Genomic DNA, 22,373 nt, shown 5'->3' with positions numbered 1-22,373 from the left:
TAGCAGGGGGAGGACCCATCCCCCAGATTTCGAATGCCCACTGTTGACTCTACCTTTTCTTCTGAATCGAGCGCCGTTACATGTATAAATCAGTTGCTCGATAAAAGACGAAATTCTACAACTGTAACTTATGTAGAGTCTGTATGTATGTCAACTCGGGTCCCCCCTTGAAACTACCATCCCTCGGGCCCCCCCTTCCCCTCCCCCCACAAGGTTACGATAATAATGACAATAAACAAAGCGGAGGTCTTTCAACTACTTTAATCAGGATATTTCAGCAACATTATAACAATTTCTTTCCCCTCTCTATGATCACCACTTTTTATTTATCACTTCTTCCAATGAGGTTTTCAGATCCGTAAGAATACCAATTGCTCTAGCTTTCTCGGCACCACTAGCGGGCGAGATCGAAGACGAATTTTCTCCCATGGAGGGTTCAACCACTGGCCAGATGAAGACATCAACGCAGACTCGGCCCTGATTGTCTGTCTCGGACCAGTCCTTCAGGTCCTCTCCGTACCACAGCTTCAACTCCATCACCGGTCTCAAATAGAACGGCGACTCAAAGTCACTGAAGACCAGAGCGTCGGACTCCTTTTCGTCCTGGCTAGGCAGATAATACCTTGGAAATAAAATATAATATTGTAGGTCGAAAATTTAGACTTGATAAGTTCTATGTGCTTTTCCACCCATCACAACTGACCATGATCGTGGCGATCCACCGACACATCCCCTCCATATCGTTTACTGATACTGATAAAAAAAAACTATCCAATGATTTAGATAGCAAAATTAGCAATGTAATGAAAAAGTCGACCATGCTTGAGCATACACTTAATTCAAAACACGTTGTCACTTGACTCACCAGACCTTTCCATTGTTTGACGTATTCAGGGGGGGGGGCTGGGTGGGTTTACTCACAAGCCATAGACCAGTGTTTGATGTACAGCGGCGTAGGTATAATTTTTAATAGGAGGGGGCCCAAAAGAGACTTTCAAGGCATTTTCTCCTGTATTTTAGATGATGCCTCAATCATTTACTGTATTTTGGCTGCTAAAGGCCATGCCATTCTTCCCTTAATTAAAAGAAGTATTTCTTTATGTTGTATTTTTTTTATTCTTTGTGTAAAATGCGCAAGTCAACATTATTCGCATCGAAAGAAATAAATTTCCACGGTTTACACATGTTTTACAAACTAAACTTCTAACTTCTAAATACTGACTCTCCTACCAGTAAAGCAAACAAGCCAACAATGCATTCTGGAAATATGGCCAAAGCCGCTGACCGGTACTTTTTGTACAGTTGTGTGACAGTAACTAAATAGCCAAGCAAGGTTATTGACAACGTTTTTGACAATCTATTCAGTTGAAAGAATCACATTTCTTTCGAAAATCGGCAGTATTTGGTAGGAATTTTACCTAAAATTCCTAAACCCCTAAATAATTTTCTTAAAATCCTGAAATTTTCTAAAAACCTAAAAAAAAAAAAATCCGGAATTATGTATCTAGGCTTATGTGGGGGCTGGGGTGGGTTGACTCACCACAGGCCAGACCAGTGTTTGATGTATTCAGGAGATGGGTAGATGATTTCGTCGCTGCTATCAGTCACGATCACATTAAAAGGGTAGCTCTTGAAAGAGTTGTGTTGGTAGCACCCCCACTTGCTGTTGTGCGCGACGTCAGACACACATCGCATCACGCCACTCCGCCACTCGAGCTTCATGGCACCCACAAGGTGCCCCGTTCCACCGGCGTACATCAGGTGACCCGGGCGGTTACCGCGTCCCTCAAAACACACGGGCGCATAGTTGATCTTCCTCCATTCCCCTTGAACTAAAAATGGCTCTGCATATATCAGTATATCATACCTATAATCATGAGCGTCTTATACTTTATTTCAAGGGAGGCGTAGTTGGCCTCAACGTAGGGAGGGAGAAATTTTGACATGTTTTAACTTCTAAAACACAACAAAAAATGCTCAAACTAGCTAAGAAGATGGCTTCATTTATCCTTTCCCCTTCATTCATTCCATATAAATGACCTCTTTGATGCATGTCCCCGTTGTCTTCCCTTTTTCTACTGTTGTAATTCGCGCTTTGAATTTAGGTAATGTCTAGCTTACCTGGGGAACGTTCGCTTTATTTTTGACAATAACAGTATATATGGTCTCTATATGTTTTAACCTACCCCGAGCTAACAAATTTATGCCATATACAAAAAAGTAAAATGTACTCTGTACTCCCACACATGTATTTTGTAATCTCAGAGCGATTCTTTAAACCTACCGTGTAAAAGGGCACTGAAAAGAAGCAACAGAGCGGTGGAAATCTTAGTCATGTTCAGACGAGCAGCTATAGTTCTTTCTCCTTAGAGAGTTACGTGGAATGACCCAGGATAGCATCACTACTTGGGTTGTTGTGCGAGCTTGTTGACACACAGAAGCTCAATAAAAAGCATTTGTTTACAAATTATTATTAAATTCCTTCAAAGTAAACTTCTTAAGACAAGTTTGTCCAATTATTCACACTTTTTACTGAGAATTGGAGATTACTAGGAATTGAAAATGCTATTCTGCTTTTATGAAAGCCTTGAAAAATCGTAGAAAACATTGAAAAATAAGTTTAGTTTATTGAAAATATGCGAGAGAAAGAACGCTGATACAGCAAAATACAAGAGAAAAAAGTAAAACTGTAAAACATTGGCACTCTTAATATCTATTCTTTGGTTAACAATGTCCATTGCTTGTTTAAGGTTTCTGCGTTTTTAGTACCGTCAATGAGTTTTTCTTTACGGTTTGCAGCTTTACCGGTTAGTGACTCTAGGACAACTTATATAAGCTCTTTACACAAAAGAAACAGGCATCGAACACAAACCAGTATTAACTTTTTTTATTCAATAAATATTTACAAAAAATGATTGTCAATTGTCTTTGTTGTTGTAACAAATAATTCAAATTCCCTCTTTATACCGTCTTAATTATACCGTAGGGAGTTAGCTAGCTTCACAAGCATGTAATTCACAAACAGGTCCGGTAATCACCACGGCCGCCAAACAGAGCTCGTTTCATTACACTCTGTGGGCTCCTTCTTCACAATCTTAGCGATTTCCGAGCTTGGGGCTGCAGTGTATTGTGGGATGGCGTAGTGGTGGACGCCTCGGCCTGCGAAGAACACCTGTGCGTGTGGTGGCGAGGGGGGAGGGGTGGAAACGCCGTATGGCCCATATGCCATGGAGCATCGTCCATCGGCACAACCAGGGCAAACAGTGTGCGATACAAAGCGCGGGTCTTCCACGAACTGATCGCGACTCAACACAGTTTCTCGGCCTGTTCTTTCGAAGGATTCCATTCTAGTTCCTAAAAGCAAGAACAACGCGTCGGTTATGCCGTCTTATAATGCCGTTTCGCATTTGAATGGGTTATTGAATACTCCATTGGAATGAAACGGTTTATTCAAGCTGCAACGAACACAAAAGAATGGTGATTGGTCCGAGGCCGATTATATGCTGAGCATAAAAATTAAAACAAAAAGGATTCTGTCCAGGTCGGGATATTCCTAAGTTTAGATTGAGTTGTCTTTTCAGTCCTACCTGTAATGTGATGTTTAAGAAAATTCACAGTCAAATCAAGGATTTCTGCTTTGTCCAAACGCTCACGGCTTTTATCCATATAAACCTCCGGATTCTGATAGAAAAAAAAAATCAACACTCGAATAAGTCAAATGCAAGAGCACATACCGTTTCTATCTAATCTGTTATTTCGTTTGTTATATTACAACGCATCAGGATATTTCCATTAAATCAAAATTAAAAGTTACTGTTACTATCTATCTGTTCCGTTTTTCATATTAGAACGCATCTGAAGGTATTCTCACTCAATTAAAATGGCATGAAAAAGTTACTAACATCATGGTACAAGGACGAGAGAACAAGATTCTTTAGCTCGGCTAAGCTCTGGTTGATTCGTGCTCGACGCTGCCTCTCTAAGATGTGCTTGCTAGCTTTGCCGGTCTGATGAGAGAATTATATTTTGGTTAGACGAAAACCTTGATAAGTTAGCATCTCAGCGCAATGCAGTTTTTTCAGTGACAGAAGGATTTCAAGAAGTGGAAGGTCTGTGATCTTACCGGGCGTTGGTGAGTTTTCAAACACTTGTCAGTCATCGTGAAGGAGAAAGTGAGTTGATCAGATGGACCTCGGCGTAGGGTGTGATCACAGAGAGCTTGTGGCGTTTATGCACACGGGGTGACGTGCTCGCTTTATATCGCGGCGAAGCGTGGGATTCCATAGTACCTATCAGCCAATAGCAGTAGCGCAGAGGCTGGTTAAGCCCACGAGAAGGTCCAGATCACACGCGAATTCAGGTCTCTTGTGAGGCCATTCACACCTGTACTATAAGACGCATTGTTTGAGGGATCATAAGTGCGCTGCGCTGCATGAGTTGATTACAAGTATTGGCAATGGTCATTATTATGCATTGCGCTTTGCATGCATACATGAGAATGCAAGTCGCTAATGAGGGACAAAAGGCCGAAACAATCAGAACCCTTGCCCATCCGTGTACATCGAAATTTTGCGTTAACGACACGCGTTTTCAACTTCCTCCGCTGCTCAAATAAACTGTGAGCAGAAAAAAAAAGAGATATCCGCGCAAGGCGGCTAGAATAAGGGAACGAACTCAATATCAGCGAAAGGCTTGTTGTCTTAATTAAAGCACTTCATTGGTGAAGGTGTATGATTTGCTAAATTATTTTTCAATTGAATGAGAAGGCGTTATTGCGAGTTGCACGATGCTGGAATAAGGAGCAGGAGTAATTAACTCTATAAACAAGTATTAGACAAAGCGAATTGCAACGGCAATCACGAGACAACAATGACAACGGCTGGTATGCCATTCCAGAAGCCATTTCAGTGGCTTCAATCTACACTAGGGATATTATATTTTAGGCGAAAACTCAAAAAAGTTACCAGAGGAAATCATTCTTATTCTGTTTATGACATTGTTTTAATACAAGTAAGGCTTTCAGGAGAATGTAACTCATTTAAGATAAAGGTATTCCATTGTTTCCTATGCATTCAACGGTCGATTACCCACGGCAAACTGATTTTCGCGCGCGTGCACTTTGTTGAACTTCAATGAAATTCGTTTAAAGATGAAGGCGCTGCCTCGTTTTGCTACAGAATTATAAATATATGCCTTCGAAAGAATCTACATTATATACCGTATTTACCCGCGTTTAAGACACACCCAGAATTTTGAGCTCAAAATAGTAAAAAAGTCAATGTTCAAATGTCCAAAACTTGCGTTGCGAGCTACCGTAATTCCAGAAAGAAATGCCGCAAAAAGCAAATTTGCTGTCAGTTAGTGAACGATTCAATAGAATTAAAACCAAAGTGTTCCCGTGAAGAACAACGCCGTGACAGTGCACGCATTGAAGAAAGGAATAAAACGGGGGAATTGGGCGGAAAAGGACAAGGTTCTTGGCGAAGAAGAAAGTGATGTTCACAAAGAGAAAGTGCGCGTATAAAAAGAAAAAAAAATGTGCGTATTCGGCGAAAAAGAGAGTGTGCTCCTGGCGCGAGTTTATAAAGATCCGTAGTCTTCATTTTGTGCTAGAATCATCATCTATTTTGAGCTTTCGTTGATGTCGTTTAATTAGTTTATGTGTGTAATGAAGTCTATTAAGCACAGACAATAGCATTGCAGAAGCGATGCATGATAAACTTAGAAGGCGGGTCAGAATGCGTAATGCAGGATTCAAAAAAGTTAAATGCACTCGGTTTTCGGACATTCTGTACCTTTTTTTAAATAGTGGTCCCATAGACATCATTTGACTTACAACTTTGGTGGACTTCCATGAATTTAAAGCGGCAACCTGTCAGTTTACTTCCGTCAAGTTGACGGAAACCTCAGCTGATAAAAGACAAAAGAATCTTTTAGAATCTGCACTAACAGATAACCCGCTCTAAATTATTCCAGCACATGCTCGGAGAAACTTGTTAAAAACTCTGCTTTTACAATTTCTAATGATTTTTCGCGTTTTTCGTTTCAAATCATCGGAAATTGTTACGGAATTGACCTGAAGTAAACTGATGATTTGAAATCCGGTGAAACGGCCTACAAAATAAAACTCAAACACTATTTTTTTTCTCCTGTTCCAACATAGCGCCTATGCACATCATATTGTTCAAAAGTTTTTCTGTAGTTTTCGTTATATCATTTTTATTAACCCAATCCTGTTCCAGTTTAGATTCTACACTATGTGTTCTTCCATCTCAAGCATTTTGCTCGAACGCCAACGCGCAAAAGCAAAGTGTGCTTTAGCTCCGGCCCCGGTCACAATCTCCTTTCTACGTCCCTGCGATCTCGAAGACCTTTCTCGGTAAACAGTACTGCTGCAAGTGATACGCCGAGTAATTCGTTGGGAGTGGTTGTAAAATATGCTTTTTTTAAAAAATGGCTTTATTAGCGTTGGTGTATTTTATGAGAGCCTATCAAAATGAGTGTTAAACTTGCGTTAGAGAATGCGAAATTGTGAACCAATATCCGGCACTTGTTTTGTCTTTTTATTTGTGGCTAGTGCAACCGTCGTCCGAATATACAACGATGAGCTATTTTTTCGGTGATGAATGAAACTTTACGAATTTTTTGAAGCATATTTCAGCAAGGCGTTTACTAACGTGTTAGAGAAAAGCTTCTCCCATGTAAATTTTTTCTATTGCAAGTGCGGGTTTTAAAAGAATGTAATTCATTAAAGTTGCAGGTATCCCACTGTGTTCTATGCATACAACGGTCGATTACTCACGGCAAGTTTTTTAACATGAAGCATTGACATTTCACAAAGGCCCTTCAACAAAATCACAGAAAAGCTGAACGCTAATGAGTCCATGCTGTTTAAATAAACCTTCGTTTTATTCGTGTTTTAATTGTCCTTCTCCGCATTATCAACTACTTTTCAATCGTATACAACACGTAAATGCAAATAAAATTTGTATGTTTAGTTTCCCGGAGGAAGCTCGCGTATTTTCATTTTCATGAAATGCCTCAAGCGAAGACCGAACTAGGTAATCGCATCATCGACATACAAAACAATATAGGTAAATTTTATGGGTCATTCAGTGATTCGAAGAGCAGAATTGCCCCAGCTGAAGCAACAGCATATTTGTAACCTTAGCCCGCTGGCTGGTTCTCGTCTCTCCTTGCGCGCTGCATTCCCTCGTAACTCGACCCCAGTTAGCCCCCGACTTCGCGCGCATGAACGAATCTATTCTGAATCTAATTAAACTGAGAAACAAATGTTCTTCGCCTGCAGGTTATCATTTAAAATTCGTGTAAGCGCGGTTCCTGAACGTTCTACATATTTTGATGACCTTCATGAGAAATGTTTACAATAAATATTTCAACAAAAGGAAATCAATGCCAACGATTTCCTGATATAGAGGCAATGTCAACAGTGTACTATTAGAATTCTAATAGTTTATCCACAGTGCAGGCGTTCGAGTCTACATATCGCTTGGGTTACGGGATTCCTGTGTGCTTAAACTCATTGCGATGCCAGTCTGTTGCGAATATCGCGCTTATTGCCTAACACTCCCGGTTATTCAAATACCTGGGTTTATCCAGAAAGTATCGGCTAAACGGGAGAATTAATCGTTGGGATCCTGTAAAATGGTTTCTATAAGTCCGTGAAAAACACCGTCACACTTCAACCAGTTCCTTTTAATCCACGGGTTTATCAGAACCACAATACCTAAGATTTGGCCAAGTAAAGCTGAATGGTTGTGAATAAAAATCGACTAAGACCCTCGTTGGTACCCTCCACTCCCATGAGCGCATTTTATTCCAACGTGGAAAATAAAAGAAAGACTCCATTTTTGTTTTTTTGATAAAAAATAGACCAAGCATCTCTGGTCAATGATTTATTAAGTACAAAATAACTTTGTATCATCATGTGGGGCTAGTCGACTAAAGCATCAACATATAATAATGAATATGTACTCGAAATTGAAAGTATAAAGTCGTCTAAAATTATTACTATATAAACCTTCACAAGTCTCGCTTCAATCAGAATTCGCCAGCCTACCGTAGCGAACCAACATATTTATATTTCATTCCTATTACATATTTTTTTCCGTTTCAAGAAATATATAATACAAATATGCTGGATAATTAAGCCGAATCTTGCGTGAAATAATAGCGTAGTAGATTTGAAGAGTGTACACTGAGACACTGACAACACACGAAGTCACCAGACATTCAAAGTAGTCGCCATCGAACCGTAAAGCCTATCCTATTGTTAGAAGCCTACTTTTATTTGACTATGCCGACTAAGCCGACGCCCCTTCCTCCTCCCCCCCCCCCCCCCCCCCCCTACAAGTCTACTACAGCGCGTTGATTTGCTACACGCGGGACCATTCCCGCGAGCAAGAGACAATTCTAACTACGTCACGCCATGATTGCGTGATCACCGGTGCGGCAGCTGCTGTTGCGTGACAGGCTGCTTTTGGGTCGCCGCTTGCGTCATGCTTGGCACAAACTGCGAGGTGGTTATACCGGCCCCAGTGAACGGCTGTGATATGATAGGTACGAATTGTCCAGGGTGAGCATTGCGCCATTGCGCGTCTCCGACGATCCAGCCGCTGCTGGGGTCGGGTGGGGCTCCCCATGCGGTCCCAGCATGCTCCGGGGGATAACTGCCCCCACCTCCAGCAGCGGCAGCCACTCCCCCTGCTCCTCCCGTCCAGCCGGTGGTGTTCATGTACGCACCAGTACTTGTAACAGCCGCACTGGAGGTCTGCTTGACGCTGTTATAAGTTGCAGTATAATTGCTACCCTGAGGGGCTGTTTGCGGGGGAGGGGTGGGTCGTTTTTGAAGCGTCGGGGAGATCCCGTCCCGAGGGACCATGTCCCGCTTACTTTGACTCTCTTTGATTTGATTTAAGCTCAGTTTTGGGTCTAATTTTGGTTGCATACCAGGTGTAGCGTTCGCTAGCGCCTTCTTAGCGTTACTCTCGAATTGTACTAACTGCTCGATTTCCTTGTCAGTGTTAGAGAAAGTCCTTTTGGGCTGCGGCTGTTGGCCACTCGGCGCATGCTCGCTTGCGTAACCATTATGTTTGGAGTGGTCCACCAGTTCGTCGGCGCTCTTCTGACGGGGAACGATACCCTGGTGGATCGCGGGGACAGACTTGCGCGCTTGCTTCTGACGAGCAGGACGGAACTTTGGATTCCTCGCCTCGATCCTGGTCCTGAATACGACGAGCTCTTTTTCCTGTCGTTGTTCAAGCTCTTCCCGCTCCTTATGATGCCTGCAAACAGTGGAATCATATTTGTTTTTAAAAATAGTCGAGACTTGTAATGATTTGCTAGCACTCTAAACAGCAGAAACACTTTTTGTTAGTAAGATCGTGAAGATTTGTAATAATTTGTTTGCACTTTAAACGGCGGAAACATATTTCTTATTGAGATAGTGGAGACTTGTAATGATTTGCTAGCACTCAAACAGCAGAAAAATTTTTGTTATTAAGATAGTGCAGTCTTGTCATGATTTGCTTGCACTCTTCAGTTATCATATCCTAGGAGGGCTCTTCAAGGCTCGGGGCCAAAAACAAGGTTCACTAACAGACCTTAGGCGCATTTTCTTGAAATCCTCATCTTCCTCGGCAGTCATTTCAAAAGATGCAATGTTAGCGATCACCACAGAGATTTGTGACGGCGCTGAACGATTTCTGCTCTTCTTCGGGTACTGCAAAAATAATCAGATAACGACATTAGAGAGTGAAATGCACGGGCTGCCAAAACAGATCCGAATCAACACAACTGATCCAACACGCCACGGTATAAAGACAAATAGCATGGAGCAAGTTCACTATGGATGGAGACACGCTCGCTTAACGATAGGAATGGAGGGGGGAGTCGAAGAAGGGGGGTCACAGATCACCAATAATCCCCTCCCCCTTGTACAAATCGACACAATCTAGAAGATGATAGAAAAGTCGGTGGTAGAAGACAGAACAATCTCGAGAAAACAACGTGATCAAAAGGATAGTGTCAAAAATGTCAAAAGAAATCATATCTTTATCTAGTTAGATTTGGCATACAAACAATATTTCTTGGCAAGGCCGGCAAACAAAAATGCATGTCATTTTGAAACTATCAATTTTAGATCGACGTCGCATAATATGTAAATGCCTAGCCTAACTACTGGCGATTTAATTTATTTTCCCGGTTTATACTTTAACCGGAACGAAAAAAAAAAAAAAAAAAACACTTGGTGGTTAGATGTCGTAGAATTAATGAGCGACTAAAATGATCTCAAAGGCATCATGACGTTTGATCAAGCTCAACTGATTGTAAAAAAAAAGGTTCTATAGGTCAAAGCACCATAGGATAACGGTATAACAGGGACGTGGCCTTCAAATGATATAAATACGGCGGGGCTCTGATAAGACTGACCGGCGTCTTAAGAGCTGATGTGCCTAGCGCGGGTGAAATCTCAATGATCTCCCCGACGAGTAAGATCCAGGGCGTTTATACAGTCTATCGCCTTTGCGATCTCACACCCAATCACCACATTGCAATACTTGATATCCTAAGCTGACGACAAGATGCGTTTTTGCACTTTAAAAGAACGGTTTCTAAAAATCTCTTCGTTTTGAAAGCGAGAATGTTTAAGCTTGTTATTGGCTTATCTAATCCAGGTTAGGCAAAAATTCAACCATGGACCGATCTATATTTATACGGTGCGAATAACAGCTCTGGGTGAATCTGCGCGCAAAAAAATATCTCCAAAACACATCACACATGGCAAAAAGGTCTGACATGGTTGACGACCTCTAATGCGGATTATCTAACGAGCCATAATGTCAGTGGGAAATTTTAATAAAAAGATACCTTAAGTTCTTCAGTGGATTACATGATATCTTTTTTCAAATAAGCTCATTTTACATCAAGGCAGTAAATTTATCAAGTACTTAGCGAGTAATAATAAACAAACATCGAATGCGAATTTTAAACTTTGATGCAACTTAGTGTAGTGCTTGGAATTCGTGGCTTACGGCCTTGAGATAAATTCAATAAAAAAGCTAAAAAGTTTGCACTTCGCCCACAACTTTAAAGCTTTTGAATAGAAAAAAAATCAACAAATCCGGAATGCAAGTAAATAACGGAAATAGTAAGAAATGTAGTGTCCGCAGTGCGTATGCGCATGATTTTCCAGTCAGGTCCGCCACTACAGGTAGACAAGTGGAACAAAGATACAGAACTTATATTTTGCAAAGGAAAAGATACAACAAAAACTTTACCGTGTGTGCAGTGGAAGTGGCCCGAATCCGGCACTGCGCACCTGGACCACTAGAGGCCTATCTCAACTAGCAAAGAAAACAGAGAAGGGGGAAGGGAACAGAGACGTAAAATGATCACACGCGTGTGGAAATCAGCGGAGACACAAGAGAAAAAGAAGCAGAACCCTTCCTCTCTGGCCCTCTCCCTTTTTCTTTGGCCTCTTTCGTGCGAAGAACACATGCATAAGCCATTCTGTTTTCACCCCCTAATCGGTTTCTTGACTGGTTAAAAGCCGGTCTAAAGCCACGAAAGGTATCATACCTGATCTGTCACCGAATGGGTGGAGCCCCCGTCACTTTCTGCACCACTCCTGGTGCCCTGATCAGCGAGACTTAGTGACCTGCTAACAGCCATGCCTTCAGTCGACGAGTCACTCTGCAAGCTAGTCTTCCTACTATCCTTGCTCAGTTGGAGCTGGGCCGCATTCGGGACCATGTCCAAACTGGTTGTAGCCACATGCTGGGGGCTGCCTTGTGCGGTACTACTGCCCGCCTGGATTGCAAATGAATTCAGGCTCTCCATGGAAGAGCTGGGAGAAATGGAAGGTGTTGATATAAACTTGCACCTGGTGATATCAGTCATTTCAATGGGTCCAGCATTAGTTTCAATGGGTACAGCAGGCTGTAAAGGAGGTGCTTTGGTAGGGCCACCGGTCTGGGCCTGCAAACTGGACTGGCTACTTCCTGATAGGGGCGCCTCTACCACATCCACTGGTTTGGCCAATACAACAGGTTCAATTGTCTGGCCATCTGCCACCGTGTCTGTAGTGTTTATGACAGCAGGCCGCTGCACAGTAGATGGAACTGTAACAAGGGATGTTCCCACAGCTGGTACATTTTGCTGACAAGTCTGACTACGACTGAGATCAGAAGGTGCGGTTGACCCTGCAGGTTTCTCACTCGACACTGACATGACTATAAATCGTCCCAACACACATTGCTCATCAGTTTTGACGTCAGGTTCTGATTTTATTTCACTAGAAGCGTTCGTGATAACATTCCTTTCCCCCTTGTCATTTACTTGACTAGATACCCGAGGAAGATCCCCAACAGCAGAAACTGTGGTTAGTTCTAAGCTGGTATGTGTTTGTGCCGATGTCCTTGGAGCTGCAGCAGCTGGCTCAACAGTTGGTGGGGTCTGAGCTGAAGCTTCACAGCTCTGTAGGCCTTCCTTTTTAGGAGACATAGGTAGTTTGTCAGAGTCAGGCGAAGTAGCACGTGTCACCTCACCTTGCAAAGTGGACTCATCGACTTTCTGGACCATGAATCGCTTTCTTGATAATGATGGCGAGGTAGTAGGGCTGAAACCTTCCGTGGGCGTGTCGGATGGAGCTGGTATCTTATCCTTCTCCAACACTAAGTTCAAAGTCAATGGTTTATCTAATTCACATTTGACCAGTGTTGACACTGGTTGATTTTTCTCCTGGTCTAGCGAAGCAGTGGACCGCTGTTGCGATGTTGCCCCTGTTGCAGGTCTTGCTGATTCGGACCCAGCACTTGCTCCCGTTGCTGCTCCTGTTGTAGTTCTTGTTGTAGTCTCAGTTTGAGCTGGTACAGTGCTTGTAAGTGTTGATGCAGGTAAGGTCTGTTGTTCAGACGTTGGTTTCACAGTTGCATCCACAGAAAATGGTGTTTCTGCAGTTGTCCCAGATGGTGGTATCACAGCTGAAACATCTGAAACCAGTGTTATGGGCTCAGTCTCTGAAAGGGGTGTAGCAGCCCCTGATGTTGGTGATACATCTGAAGTAGATGGTGGTGCTACCAATGCAGCTTCAGACGGTGATGTAGCTGCTACCCCTGGCAGTACAACTGCACCAGTAGATGGCACAGCTACTGTCGAAGCCCCAGAAGATGCTGCAAGGGTTGAGGTACCTGAAGATTTAGTATCTGATAAAGGTACAACAGCTTCTGTCCCAGTAAGAGGGACAGATATAGAGCGAGTTGGTACTTCAGATTCAGCCTTGCCTGTTGCTTGTGTAGGAGATATGGCATCAGAGGTTCCTTGCACAAATGCAGACGAAGCCTGTGCATTTGTAAGTGGTGCTGGGGCCTCTACAGCACTGGGTTCACTGGAAGGCTTGGAAGCCTCACTCTTCTTGACTTCAGGTTTAGGGAGATCTTGTGGGGGGATCTGGTTCAGCACATACACTTGCTGCTTTTGAAGCTCTCCCTCAGGCTCCCGCGGCTGAATAGTAACCTGCACCTCATTAGGCCTGGGCTCCACTTGTTGATTAGCCGCTGCACCTGCCAGGGTCACAGTCATGTCCTTTTTCTCTCCAGCAGGTTCAAAATATTTCATTGTCACAAGTATCTCCTTGACCCCCTCAGGAGAGGTTGTTGCTGATGATGATTTGTCGTCTCCAGTAGGAGGCATCCCAATAAAGAACTTGGCCTCTTGCTTGGGTGGGCTTCCGAAGGGTGCCTAGCAAGACAGAATGGCAAATGAATCAACAGTTCAAGGCAAAACTTCACGTGTGATGGAATCCATGTCCGAGGTGCTTGCTCAGTAATTTGGGTATAGATGTTTGTCCACACAAGAAATTTCAGGAAAAGGTTCATCACAGCAAGCAAAAACAACATATTTTATGAAAATGAATTTGTATTCTTACCCGAACCGGGATTCCGCCGCTTGGAGCGGCAGAAGAATTGAGATCAGAGTAGTGGGATTCAAGCATTGCTTTATCGATGATCAACTCTTGTGCACTCTTGTTAACAGTATGCCTGAGGATCTTGTCTGTCTCGTTGATAATCCTATAAAGCTGAGCTTGAAATAACTGCTTATTCTTTTCTTGTAAATGCGTAGCTTCAATCTGCAAAGACATTTCATTATATAATTTAAAAAAAACTGTAATACGAAGTTGAGCACAAAATGAAAAAATAGCATTATAGCAAGCCAGAAATGCCATTGTTGACAGTAGAAGTTTGATAGAGAAGTATGATGATGGAGAGGTATGTAGCATAATTGACATGTACAGTTATATTGCATGTGGGAGAACATTTTGCCCTCAACTAAGGGTATCCTTTTTGTAGCAGAGACTTCAGTGGACTCACCATGCTTTCTGCAATGTCCTTTGGATCATCAATGTTCACATCAAAGCGAAAGGTAATTCGGTTGCTTTTGTAAGTGTCAAAGGTGCATTCAACAACTGTTGACTCTGGCTTGTTCTCAATCTTTTTAAGCTGCACCCTTGGCATTCGTTCCTTCTTCCGCTCTTTGCCTTTGTCTTTTTTGTCAGCGGCCTGGCCCTGTGTGGTAGCTTGAGCCCCAGAAGCTGGTGGTCCATCTCCTTGGACAGAAGTAGCCGAGGAGACTGATGATATGGAGGAAGATGATGGAAATCCAGAGGAGAGCTCAGATGAAACCTCGGAACCCGGTGGCTCTGCTGTTGGCTCTTGTTCCTGAAACCGTATAATAGGGACTAAGATGCTACAAAGGATGGGGTGATCAAGATAACACTTTTAACGCTTGGCGACAAATTCCAAATTAGTTTCAATGAAATTACCTAGAGTTTAAATTAAGGAACTAAATGGGATTTCACGTCATGTTTTGGCCGAAAACCGATGGAAATCAATCAGACAAAATGCATTTTCATGTGCAGCCTTTCAGTTTTCAAATTAATCTCATTGTTTTCTACCATCGCCGTACTCGTAGCCGTACTCATATCTTTAAGTCCTTAATATCAGTGTTTATGTAATTTAAGTAATCCAACTTTGAAGGCCACACAAACTCAATACTGTTACCTTTTCCGCCTGCTCCTCTAACACTCGCTCATCGATAGTACTGTTCGGACTGTTTCCACAAGTTGGGGTGATGGAATCAAGTCGCTGGATAAGGTATGGATCATGCAGTCTTGTGTGTGCCTGAAGATTCTCACCACTGTTCTGGCATCCCAATTCAGAAGGTGCTTCCTTGAATTCTGCGTCCTCGTAATCTGCGTCATCATATTTATCAGCTGGCTGTTCTTTCTTTGAAGTGTCTTGGGTGCCTGGTGGATCATTCTCTGAGCAACCCATAGCCATGTTCATCTCACGTAGTCTCTTTACAAGAGCTATTCTATCCCGAATGCACTTAGTGACAGCCTTCTCATCCTCTTCACGAATAAACCCTTGCTTTACCTGAAATGCAAGAGGATCATTGACAAAAATACAATACTGGGAAGTCCTCCAAGATTGTGTGGAATCTAATACATATATTTGTTGGTCCACTGGCAGCATTCATTGTAAAATACAATGGGGAACAGTGTAAAGACAATTTAATCAAAGAAGTGCTTGGGGTGCTTTATTTGGAAGGCAGGAAGAGGTGGGGGAGAATTACATATATCAATTGAAGATGGACAAAGGGGTAGTTTGCCTAAAAGCACAGGGAATGACACAATACATAGTGCAGCAACTTTCACTGTTGGGAGAAAGCAAAACACATAGTGAGATAACATAGAAGTAGCTATCTTGACGTCTCCTCCCCCCCCCCCCCCCCCCATGTAGCATGCTGTTGTGATGACAAGATAGTGTACGTACCTCCTTGTCCTGTGGAATTAAGTGCATTTACCACCTGATGTTATCGCCTCTTAGCTTACTTACTCCAACCACTTTCCACCACATTTGTCTTGAATATCCCTTGCCCACTGTTTATTTCAAAAAGCTTAATTTCAGCATAGTGCTTTCCAAATCTCAAAGGTACATCATGCACACTGATGAACATGAGGCTACTTTAGTACTAGCAAATATTGTTTGTACTTCTCTGAGTTGAATCCTGGTGTTTGTTCCAAGATCTGGACTGAATGCAACTCTAACATATCATTAATCCAACACACACTTAAGGGTCAACAGAGACCACACCAGCAGCTTTGACTACCATTAAAAAGGAAGGTAATTTCATATTACTTTGAGTTGTCTTAGTAAGGTAACGGTAGAATGAGCACTTCAAAGGCTTTATTCTGTAGTGGAGAAAACTATAGTACAAGAGATTTTGTATATATTAAAAATAAAAAACAATAAATTAGCCAAGCTTGTACAGTACATTAGTTTTCTTCACTGCAAAATATACACAGTAAAAACCTGATCAAGCAGCAAATAACTGAGCACTGGTGCACTAGTAAAGACATGTTTTACCATTTTCGAGTGCTAAACTTAGTAAGCTTGCTGCCACAGGTCAAACTGAATACCTTACCTGCCAAGGACCACAAAGATTCATAAGTCTACCAGGTGACAGACTACCTGAGACAAACCCAATTAGTCACAGAATGTCAATCAGAGTAATCAAACCTACCATGTCTGCTGACACTTTAGCCGGCTGGTCATTGTCAAGGTGGAAGTCAAACTCTATAGCCTCATTGGCCTTGTGTTTCTCTTTCCGCTTTTTGGGGTCCTCTAGGTAGAGCTGCAGCTTGACAAGTTCTTGGGTTTGGTCATCAGTGCCTTTCACCTCTACTTTTACTCCACTATCTTCTTGAAAGAATGGATGGTTCAGCAGGTCAATAATTTTGTATCTGTTGACAAAATATGTCTTGTTAATATTTTTATGACACAAAATAAAACTACAATAGACGTACTGAACATCCTCTTAAAATACAGTAGACACTTTTTGGTTTCTAACTTTAAATTCTTCAGTTAAATTTATGAAAGAACACCTCTGTATAATGGACATATTTTTCCCAGTCCTTTTTGGTTTTAATGACCCACCTTAACTCCTTCCTTGGATGAGTGCAACCCTCAATTATTTCTCTGATTTCCTTGGAAGAAACTTTCTCCAGACACTCAGGCTTAATACCCTAATGAGAAAATAAAATTTTTAGACAGAACATTACACTTGGCTACTGAAACAAACCTTGTCAGAATCAACAAGGGGCGGGAATTGTAATTTTAAGTGACTTTTAAAACAAGGGCCTTTTCAGAAATGATCACTTTATTAATATAGCGATGTCTATCTCTTTTTCTTAATTCTTGAATTTTGGTTAAATTATAGTTAAATAAGCTTTATGCTTGTGAAATGAAATAAAACAAAGTGAAAGTGAAGGGGAGGGGGGTATTAGTGTGGTTTGGCTTGTTAATTTTGTTATACAAGTTGTTCATGAATGACAGAAATATATTTTTCTTTACTTTCTGTGCTCTTTCTTCAACAAGATTGCCTCTGAGGTGGGACTTACACTGGTGACTCGACGGTAGATCTGGGCAGGATTTTGGCACTCCATGTATGGATACTCCAAAGTCACCATTTCTAACATGCACATCCCGAACGCATAGGTGTCAACAGACTCATCATAATGCTCTTCATACATTTCAGGAGCCATGAATTCTGGTGTGCCTAGAATAACAAAAACAAAAGCAATGTTACTACACACAATGGAACTCTTGTGCTATTTTGCTTTAAATCTGCAACTGAAAATTGCCAGTAGGCTTAAAATCTGCTACTGGTACAAATTGTAAACCTGAATTTTGAACCTAGAACTACCTATTTTATTTTGTAATACTTGGTTAATTGTAGACAAAAGGTTATTTCTCCTACGTATGTCTTTGCCAAAAACACTTCAGAGGCACCTCAAATCTACCTATTTATGCAAAAATAACAAAAACTGCTGAAAAAAAATATATTTACTCAAAATTGAAAGGGGCATCACCTTACATGCTCCAAAATAATACCCCACAATATGTTAATTCCTGCTATATTAGAAACAATTGTAGAACAAATTTGTTTAATAATGCTCTAAAAGGGATGTTTAAAGATATTTAAAGCATTAAAATCCAATCTTCTATAGATAAAAATAATAACATTATTGTCAAAAACAGCTATTTAAAATTCAAGCAACAGCTCTGAATTTTGCAGGATTGTGTGTCATTTCAGGGACAGCCAAAGATAACAGCTGTAAACATTCTCAACACACTTTAAAGCTGTAAATTGACAAGAACAAGAATTTCAACTCTTCTACTGCCATGGTTGTATTTTATTAAGAAGGGCAAAATTTTATGAGCATGCAATGACAACAGCAAGGCAAGAAGGGATGCAATTCAACCAGCATAATAGTCATAACCCAAAAAGTAAATTCACGTAGGAGTATACAATCAACAATCTCCAGTGCAAACACAGTGATGTGTGCTAAACAGTTGCTAAGCATAAATAATCATAATTCATAAAAAAAATATTGCAAAATTATTCTTTAAGCCTCAAGAACAAACAAATCTGCCTTAGTAAAACAACAGAAATGGAATGTTCACTATTTCTGTGGACATGCTTTATTAATCCATAAAAACTCCAACAACTATAATAACTACTAAAAATAAAGAATGCAAAACAGTGGACTAAACTACAGAACAGCAGGATGTTGGCATCAGTCAGCCCCTTTCTTCTCGGTTGGACAAGGCCTCATTGAAATTGTGCTAATTTTTGGACAACATTAACAATAGCACAATGGTGTTCTAGAATGTGCTGCTTAAAAATAATCATTCATTACCATCACATCACAAAGCAACTAACAGAGTGTAACACTTATGAGAAAAAATATCAACTTTAAGAAGAATAAACTGAATAAACACTATTACTGAAAAAAAAACATGGGCTTTAGGGTAGAAGAAAATAAATACAGTATTAGGCATGTTTTTTTTTGTGTGAAGAGATTACTATTTTATCAAAATATTATAAATGCTTTAGGTGGGTATCATTATCACAGTAGTAGAAGATGTACACACTTTGGGGTATCAGATCTGAATGCATGTCAGTGCTGGTCCAAGAGATTAGTTGCACTGTTAACAAAATTATCATCCCAAATCACACAAATGAAAACAGTGTCTCAATGATTAGCTGTGCAGTGATAGTAGCAAACTCACCAATAACACTCTTTGCAAAAGATGACTTCTTTAAAGTTGCAAGCCCGAGGTCGCCAATCTTAACCAAGCCAGTTGTGCCATTAATAAATATGTTGTCGCACTTAAGATCTCTGTGGATAATTGGTGGCGTTCTTGTGTGCAAGAAGTGCAGCCCTTTCAGAATCTGTCTACACCAACTTTTCAAGATCTTTTCCTTGACTCCCTTGAATCTCTTCAGATATCTGAAAATGTACAAGGTCAAATTGTCAATTTTAGAATAACAAACAAATTTGATCAAACCAAAGATGCCAGATATATGGCTGAAAATCTTGTTTAATTCAACAGATTGAGCATACAGTAGCACTTATAATGGCAGTACACTTATTTGGTTGTATTCATTATTATTATTATTATAAAATGTTTTTTTTATGTAAACAAGAGTAGAGAGGGGTGACCACAAGCAATTACAGATTCTGAGTAAGACCTCAAATCTGTTATCAAATATAATACTCTCTCAAACTATAGTATTATAATGGCACAGTAAAAACATTACAAATGACCTCGACAGAGACCAGAGCTAAGGGTAGCATTCTGAAGCATAAGTGATGACAGTCAAAGAATGTGTATAGCCTATAGCTTTGCTGGGAGATGAAAGAAACAAAATATGTTTGCACAGTCTGGTTTGGCATATAAATAGTATGACTACAGCTTTTCATCTTACTTGCTAAGGCCTTTTTCTTGCAGTTAATGTGTTAATAAAAACAGGGAATGAACTTAAGACACAAGAGAGCAAAACCTTTGAAGTATATCAATCGCTTTTTATCAGGAAACCTTATAGATTCTGCAATAGTGTGAGATAAGGAAACTATAATTTAAACATAAGCCAAGTTACTAAGAAATTAAAACCACGTCGAATTTGCCTAAACTCATACAATATACAGACGACATACTAAGGCCATTAGCGATTTGAGAAAAGCGGGGAATAGTCCACTTTGCGCTTATAGCAAGCGACAATAGTGTTATGAATTCAACTCGAAATTGTAGGAACTTAATAAGCAATCTTCTGACGGTTTTCCTATTTTCTATATATTCTAAAGTGTTTTATTTTAAACCAAGAAAACATAATATGCCTAGGGCAATCATTTGTGCCCATCGAAAGGTATCAAACTTAGATTGGATCAAGAAGTATATGGGCCAACATAAACGTTAGTAATTGGCAAAATGACTAATCAGAATACGTATCTGAAAACTTTAATGTGCGGTTAGACTTTTCAAGCGATTCTTGGAAGTCTGGGGAAAGTTAAGCAGACAGCTATCGCCTGAACAGCTTTGGGAAAGATGGTTAGATTCAGACGGAAATAGTCGAAGGTCGACGAGTCTATACTTGCAACTCGAGGCAAACCAAAATAGCAGATTGCATAGAACGGAATGTTCTATGATTTGACCTTTCATTCAAACGGAGTGTTTCCTTGTGTTCAATTTATAGAGGAAAGGCATAAAAAATGCAGGGCAGAGAAAAGAATGGTTTAAAAATACACCATGGACCAAGAATCGTCAAGATTACACATTCACTTCCTATGAATGAGGGTTTCCGGTCAAATTCCGCAACGAAATTCTTACTAAACTCCTTACAGATAAAGCGTTCCTAGTCATAATCTTACGCAAAAATAATCAGTTTGGGATTTATTTGTCTTGTGGTTACCTAAAGAAGAAAATAAATAAAGCAAAAGCAGTCTTTGTTTGGAAAATCATAGAATATTCAAACGGGTCTGGCATAGCTGTGTGATTTCGTAACTAATACAATTGCACATTCTCTCTATCTATCGGATACTGAAGAGATTTTACTTACGTTTTTAAAGTCCCTGAAGTCATGAGTTCTGTGACTAGCATGACTCTTTTTTTATCAGTTCTCGTCTGTCTGCTCTCCCAAAAATCGTGAAACTTTACGATGTTTGGGTGCTGAAGTTGTTTTAGCATTTCGGCTTCTTCTCGGAACCTAGCCCTTTCAGACCTGGAGTATTTATCCTGTAAAGAAGTAAATCGAGTTACTTAATTGTTCGATTAGTGTGTGAAAAGGTATTCGCTATGTATTCTACTGGATGTAGGAATAAAGTAACTTCGTCGCGAGTACAAACCTGGAGTTCGCACCATGCTACGGCAACCCCGGTCTCTGTATCAAGTCCTTGATAGACACTTTTGAACGATCCACGGCCAAGCTCAATGTCAAATTTAAGAAAGCGACCATTAGGGCTGTTACTAACAGCTTGTTCTGAGTCTGCTTGATCGTCTAGCTCAGTGTTTTTCTCTCGACGGACTCCTTTACCACCGGAGAGATGGCCGTTGGTTGTATCCGTGGGAGCATTGCTAGTGATATTCCCCGGTTCTTCCACTATCTCTTCGAAAAATTTAACTTGCTTTTTGGCTTTAGCTCCCTCCTTCAGGGAGATATCTTTTTCATCTCGCGTCTCCATTTGAAATTAGTTTACAATAGTCAAGAGTTTTTGCCTAAGTTGGCGGTATCGTTACACAGGGTGCGTGAAGTGCGAATAAGTGAACAAATTCCATGGCCAACTTTTCGCTTCACAATTTGTAGAAAATCAAATACAAATGAAACGTCCTTAAGGCTATGGACTAGATGATGTATATATAGATTTTGAACTCTCCAGCCAACTTGAACCGAAGTTGAATGGAGAAAGCCCCGTCCATTTCCATGAACAACTCGCCACGACCAACTACGGCCGAGATCAGCGCTCACATTTTAGTCCCTTCTTGTTGCTCAATTCGAGATGTAGTAGCTTCCTTTCAGTCGAAAGCAAAAGCGACCAACAAAAGCTACACAGTAGCCGAAAATCCCTGCAACAGCCCGTCTTTTTCTTGAGTCTGTAAGTTCCCTTTAAGTAATAAAAATGGCGGTTTAGGGAACGAAGACGACAAGTAAATAGAGGGAAATTTGCTATGAACCAACGGCTCTTTCAATGCGCATGCAGGGAACACTACGCTCCCGTGGGGGAGAGGCTAGTATCAAAGTGAGGCTAATACAACTGTTGCTAATAACAACAGATTGACAGACTGTCAATTGTGCTATTTACACGCATGCGCACTAATGTACACAAACAGGAAATTCCAGTTATCAGGAACAATTTGCATAACAAATTATTTTTTTTACACGTGACAAAAAGCCACCATGCATATGCTAACAACAATGATATTGAAACTACGTACATCTCAGTAGGAGGA

The 22,373-nt window shown here is 40.9% G+C and overlaps 3 protein-coding genes across 3 annotated transcripts; all 3 read right to left on the bottom strand.

Moving 5' to 3' along the window:
• Window positions 1-242: 242 nt before the first annotated feature.
• Window positions 243-2,413, bottom strand: LOC116619360. The gene is made up of 3 exons (XM_032384081.2): window positions 2,285-2,413; window positions 1,541-1,832; window positions 243-622 (listed from the first exon to the last, which is right to left on the bottom strand). The coding sequence occupies exons 1-3, from the start codon at window positions 2,334-2,336 to the stop codon at window positions 313-315; spliced, it is 654 nt and encodes a 217-aa protein (XP_032239972.2). The 5' UTR covers window positions 2,337-2,413; the 3' UTR covers window positions 243-312.
• A 459-nt stretch (window positions 2,414-2,872) lies between these two features.
• Window positions 2,873-4,281, bottom strand: LOC5514457 (transcription factor HES-1). The gene is made up of 4 exons (XM_001634550.3): window positions 4,124-4,281; window positions 3,903-4,007; window positions 3,588-3,681; window positions 2,873-3,354 (listed from the first exon to the last, which is right to left on the bottom strand). The coding sequence occupies exons 1-4, from the start codon at window positions 4,157-4,159 to the stop codon at window positions 3,035-3,037; spliced, it is 555 nt and encodes a 184-aa protein (XP_001634600.1). The 5' UTR covers window positions 4,160-4,281; the 3' UTR covers window positions 2,873-3,034.
• A 3,587-nt stretch (window positions 4,282-7,868) lies between these two features.
• LOC5514416 (serine/threonine-protein kinase WNK4) lies at window positions 7,869-22,132 on the bottom strand. The gene is made up of 12 exons (XM_001634549.3): window positions 21,272-22,132; window positions 20,986-21,161; window positions 19,158-19,378; window positions 17,483-17,640; window positions 17,019-17,107; window positions 16,606-16,825; window positions 15,081-15,455; window positions 14,391-14,738; window positions 13,949-14,149; window positions 11,602-13,761; window positions 9,624-9,742; window positions 7,869-9,305 (listed from the first exon to the last, which is right to left on the bottom strand). The coding sequence occupies exons 1-12, from the start codon at window positions 21,605-21,607 to the stop codon at window positions 8,462-8,464; spliced, it is 5,247 nt and encodes a 1,748-aa protein (XP_001634599.3). The 5' UTR covers window positions 21,608-22,132; the 3' UTR covers window positions 7,869-8,461.
• Between the last annotated feature and the right edge of the window lie 241 nt (window positions 22,133-22,373).

The sequence above is a fragment of the Nematostella vectensis genome, chromosome 1, assembly GCF_932526225.1.
Source record: "Nematostella vectensis chromosome 1, jaNemVect1.1, whole genome shotgun sequence".
NCBI lineage: Eukaryota > Metazoa > Cnidaria > Anthozoa > Actiniaria > Edwardsiidae > Nematostella > Nematostella vectensis.
This window is presented reverse-complemented; position numbering and strand designations above follow the sequence as displayed.

What these genes read in the sequence shown, in the direction of transcription:
- LOC116619360 (XM_032384081.2), bottom strand. Translation starts at nt 2,336, where the DNA reads ATGACTAAGATTTCCACCGCTCTGTTGCTTCTTTTCAGTGCCCTTTTA. An exon ending in TTTCAGTGCCCTTTTACACG is followed by an intron (nt 1,833 to 2,284) that starts GTAGGTTTAAAG and finishes AGCCATTTTTAG; the next exon opens with TTCAAGGGGAATGGAGGAAG. An exon ending in AAACACTGGTCTGGCCTGTG is followed by an intron (nt 623 to 1,540) that starts GTGAGTCAACCC and finishes TTTATTTCCAAG; the next exon opens with GTATTATCTGCCTAGCCAGG.
- LOC5514457 (XM_001634550.3), bottom strand. Translation starts at nt 4,159, where the DNA reads ATGACTGACAAGTGTTTGAAAACTCACCAACGCCCG. An exon ending in TGAAAACTCACCAACGCCCG is followed by an intron (nt 4,008 to 4,123) that starts GTAAGATCACAG and finishes TTCTCTCATCAG; the next exon opens with ACCGGCAAAGCTAGCAAGCA. An exon ending in TCTCGTCCTTGTACCATGAT is followed by an intron (nt 3,682 to 3,902) that starts GTTAGTAACTTT and finishes TTTTTCTATCAG; the next exon opens with AATCCGGAGGTTTATATGGA.
- LOC5514416 (XM_001634549.3), bottom strand. Translation starts at nt 21,607, where the DNA reads ATGGAGACGCGAGATGAAAAAGATATCTCCCTGAAGGAGGGAGCTAAA. An exon ending in CTAAAGTGTCAGCAGACATG is followed by an intron (nt 15,456 to 16,605) that starts GTAGGTTTGATT and finishes CTTGCATTTCAG; the next exon opens with GTAAAGCAAGGGTTTATTCG. An exon ending in TTCAAGAAAATGCGCCTAAG is followed by an intron (nt 9,306 to 9,623) that starts GTCTGTTAGTGA and finishes CACTGTTTGCAG; the next exon opens with GCATCATAAGGAGCGGGAAG.